Source organism: Gobius niger (genome assembly GCF_951799975.1).
Source record: "Gobius niger genome assembly, chromosome: 15".
Taxonomy (NCBI): Eukaryota; Metazoa; Chordata; class Actinopteri; order Gobiiformes; family Gobiidae; genus Gobius; species Gobius niger.
The window spans coordinates 30,752,537-30,756,243 of record NC_136866.1 but is presented as its reverse complement, the minus strand read 5'-3'; the positions used below and the strand labels follow the sequence as shown (position 1 = coordinate 30,756,243).

The 3,707-nt window shown below is 40.6% G+C and overlaps 1 protein-coding gene across 1 annotated transcript in view; it reads right to left on the bottom strand.

Moving 5' to 3' along the window:
* The window catches only part of LOC306974704 (kunitz-type protease inhibitor 1-like), a gene marked incomplete at its 5' end in the record, with an annotated part of 48,300 nt that extends 45,030 nt beyond the window's left edge, over positions 1–3,270 (bottom strand). The window contains one exon of the mRNA XM_079572076.1: positions 3,228–3,270. Coding sequence (XP_079428202.1) covers positions 3,228–3,270 — 43 coding nt within the window. The remainder of the gene's footprint in view (positions 1–3,227) is intronic.
* Between the last annotated feature and the right edge of the window lie 437 nt (positions 3,271–3,707).

Sequence of the window (3,707 nt, the reverse complement as noted above, 5' to 3'; positions counted from 1 at the left end):
GGCACAGACACAGACACAGACACAGACACAGACACAGACACAGACAGACACAGACACAGGCGGCGCGATGAAAATGGCTCATTGCTCAGCCCTACGTGAAAATAAAGCGGACCCACAATCTTTACTTTTATTTATTTCAGAATAATGGGTGAAAGTGGGTGATAAACGGCCTTGAACTTGATCTAACCTCCCACATAAAGTCAGTGAACTCTGGACAGTAATGAGGACGACACACCCAGCTGTTATCAGGGAACATGCAGACTCTCAGCTGTTTTATGGAAGCACCGGTGACTTTATGCAACACCTTCACTTTCACTTAGGTGCAGCCAATGACAGTGAGCTCCTTCCTCCGCTCGGTCTCAGTTCAGACCTGGGTCAGTCCTCAGTCTGTCCCAGAGTCATCCAGACTCAGACGGCGTCAGCCTGAGGAACCGCAGCCCGACCAACCAGTAAGTTTCAACTTCTCCAACAATCTGAAAGTCCTTGTACATTGTTTAGTTCACGATTCCAACTAAAAATCTGACTGGATGATCCTGAAAGACTTGATCATGTTCCATGTTTCTATGTAGGTTCATTTAGGTTCAGCTCAGTAGCCACAGCTGCCCTGGGTCAGACCGACCACCGCACTCACTCACACACCATTCACCCAACCTTTCCTGTTGTACATGTTTAATGTGTGCTTAGATGTTTGTTCATATTTAAAACAGCAAATAAAGCTTATCTCGTCACAGGCACATGAGGAGTGTTATGAGAGCAGAGTTCACGCTCAGATAAAAGCAGATCACTGACTGTTATTCAGGGACACTTGGACACACTGACCCTGCACCAGATTTAAATGTGATGTCATGTGACTGTTTTTATGTATCTTTAGATTGTGCATCATTGTGATCACTTTCTTTTCACTTTTATGCCTTTTTTTTCAAACAAACACTTAAGTTTCAGCCCTTAATTCTTCCATCCAGCTGAAGCCTGAAGTTCTGTCTAATGCACACTGTCCATGACTTCCTTCTTCATGTAGCGCCTGCTTAGTGTAGAGGCTCGGCTCATCGACCAGCTTCAAGAGGAGTAACATTAAATCAAGAGCGTTGAACAGCCGGCAGATTTATTACAATCTTACAATGGCTCGATTACCCGATGCAGACGACCGGGCGCTCAGTGGACGTAGAGTCAAATCAAAGCTTCAACAGTCTCTGGGAAAGGAATCCTTTGTGCAGGATTTGGTGAGTTTGAAAAGGTTTTCTCCAGACGTTTGAACCGGGAACGTGATTTTAGTTTGTTCTTCTCTGGGATCCTGTGATTGGAAGTTTTAGTTTAGTTTATTTGAGCAACAGATGCTCACAGGTATAGATATAACATACAGAATTATTCACAACATGAGAGGTTAGTGCTGCTCAAAGGGAGGAGGAAGAAGTTAGTTATAACTTATAAGCCCCTCCCCCTCCTTTCAGTCTTACACAACTTAAACTACTGCTCACGGCACAATATTTTTAATGTGTAGTTAGGCTTTAACCGTGAGATCTATGCGGCAATTCCAGACTGAGGAATTGTCTTTGTAGCGAATTAGATCAACAAACGGCTCCTCTTAGCAAATCCCAACAGTAAAGTCATTAGTTCAGGACGTTCTTGTGTTGCTCTTGCATAAGGCTGAAGGTGCACATTCTGGACATCACATAATAAATCCAGATTCATAACAAACTTCTCATTATCGGATCAAAATAACAAAGACCAAAAATAGAGCAGAGAAACGCCTCATAGTCAAGACATACAAAACACATCCTTTTCCTCACATTTCTGTCTCGTTGTTGTCACTTTTTCACATTCTTTTTCATCTCATATTTGCCAGAGTTTGACACATTTTTGTTGTTTTTTGTCAAATTTTATTTATTTTTTGTCAATTTTTTATTTAGATTTTTATCACATTTTTATTGTTTTTTGTCATTTTTTTTATTTTATGTCAATTTTTTATATTTTTTTGTGACATTTTTTATTGTTTTTTGTGACATTTTTGTCGCTTCCTTTTTTTTATTTATTTTTTACACTTTTTCCAATAAGCTTTTACATTTGGGTAAAACCAAACTGGAGAGAAAGTGCTCTGTTCAGGTGGGAGGTAAGAGGTTAATATTGCCTGCTGTTCCCAAACTATCCACCAGGGGGTCCTGCAGCCCCCTCAGCACCCTGGGTTCCCACATGAGGGCGGGGCACAGGTGAGATACATTAGACCACATCACAACAGACCAAAAACACATGTCAAAATAAAACACCAAGGACATAAACACGAGAAAACAAACCAAAACAGGGCAACAGAAAGCGGACCGTGACAGAAATGTCTGTAACAAAAACATTTCTTAAAAAAAATGTCTCGTTCTTCTGCCATATATCACATAGAAATATTTTTTGCAATTGTACTTGACCTCAAAAAAATAAAAGTTAATTTTAGTTTTGTGTCAGACAGTGAAAATAAGTATTTGTGCTTTTGGAGAGTACTGTGATTTCTCAAATCACTGATAAATCTGGGATATTGAAATCAGAATCCTGTGTTTAAGGGGAGACACTACAGGCAAAACTAATTTTTTTCAGTTTTCAGGTTTTGGGCCAAATCTGTCTCTGAACATATAAACTTTCACCCGGAAACAGAAAATATGCCTAATCTTCACAATAACATGTTTAAATATTGCGCTGATTCAATGTTCCCCCATAGACTTATATGGGAGAATGCAATTTCAAGGGCCTTTTTCTCAAAACACATTTTTCTGTCATTGTGGCGACACTATGTCCACGTCAGTCGGACATAAAGACTTCACATTTTCCAGCCTTGGACTGAACAATATTTGGAAGATTTTTTATTATTTAATCCCTAAGCCCCATTTATTGAGTTTTGAATGTCAAAAAATAAGGCGAAAATTTAATTTTTACAAATTTTCCACTAAAAAACAGCTTATTTTAAAACTAAATAAAAAATCCGAAATCCGCTCTGAAAAAGTCTTGGCAACTCATTCATCAATAAAATGAAACCATAAATTTGAATGTAGCTCTATCCATTATTCAGATTTCGTCGCCGAAAAGACGGGAAATTTGGGGCATTTTTAGGCATAAAACACCTTGTTCTGATATGAAAAGATAAAATGACAGAAAACTTGCAATTTATTTTTTTTCTGACATTTATGTCACTGATCGACAGCAACAGCTTCAAATTGATATCTGTAAATATACATTTTTTCCCTCTTCACCTGCAGTGTCTCGCCTCAAACCGGCTGCTCGGGCACATGTCATCGCTCGAAAACGAACAGTAAGATTCGCCACTTTCAAATCCCCCCAGTGGTACAAGTCTGTTTTTTTAGAGCACAGATACTTCATGAAAATATACAAATAAATGACACATTAAATATACAGTAGGCCGACTATTAAGACACCTTCTTGTCCTGGCCAGAGCAGAGAAGTCCTCCCCTGCAGCTCGAGTCTCCCACCTTGCTTCTAACTATTGTCATTGTGATCTGCTTTTAGGGTTCTGGAGTGAGTGACCATGTCGGGGACCGCGGACCGTCTGTTGGGACTCATGTACGAGTGGATGGCTGAGGCCGATGACTGCAGCTCTAACCTGAGGGGTCTGGCCCGGGAGCTGGAGTCTCTGAGGCAGGACTGTAACGCGTGGGAGACCGTCGGAAACACCGTGGCTGTGCTCGGGTCGCTGGCGTCCATCATGGCGGCGC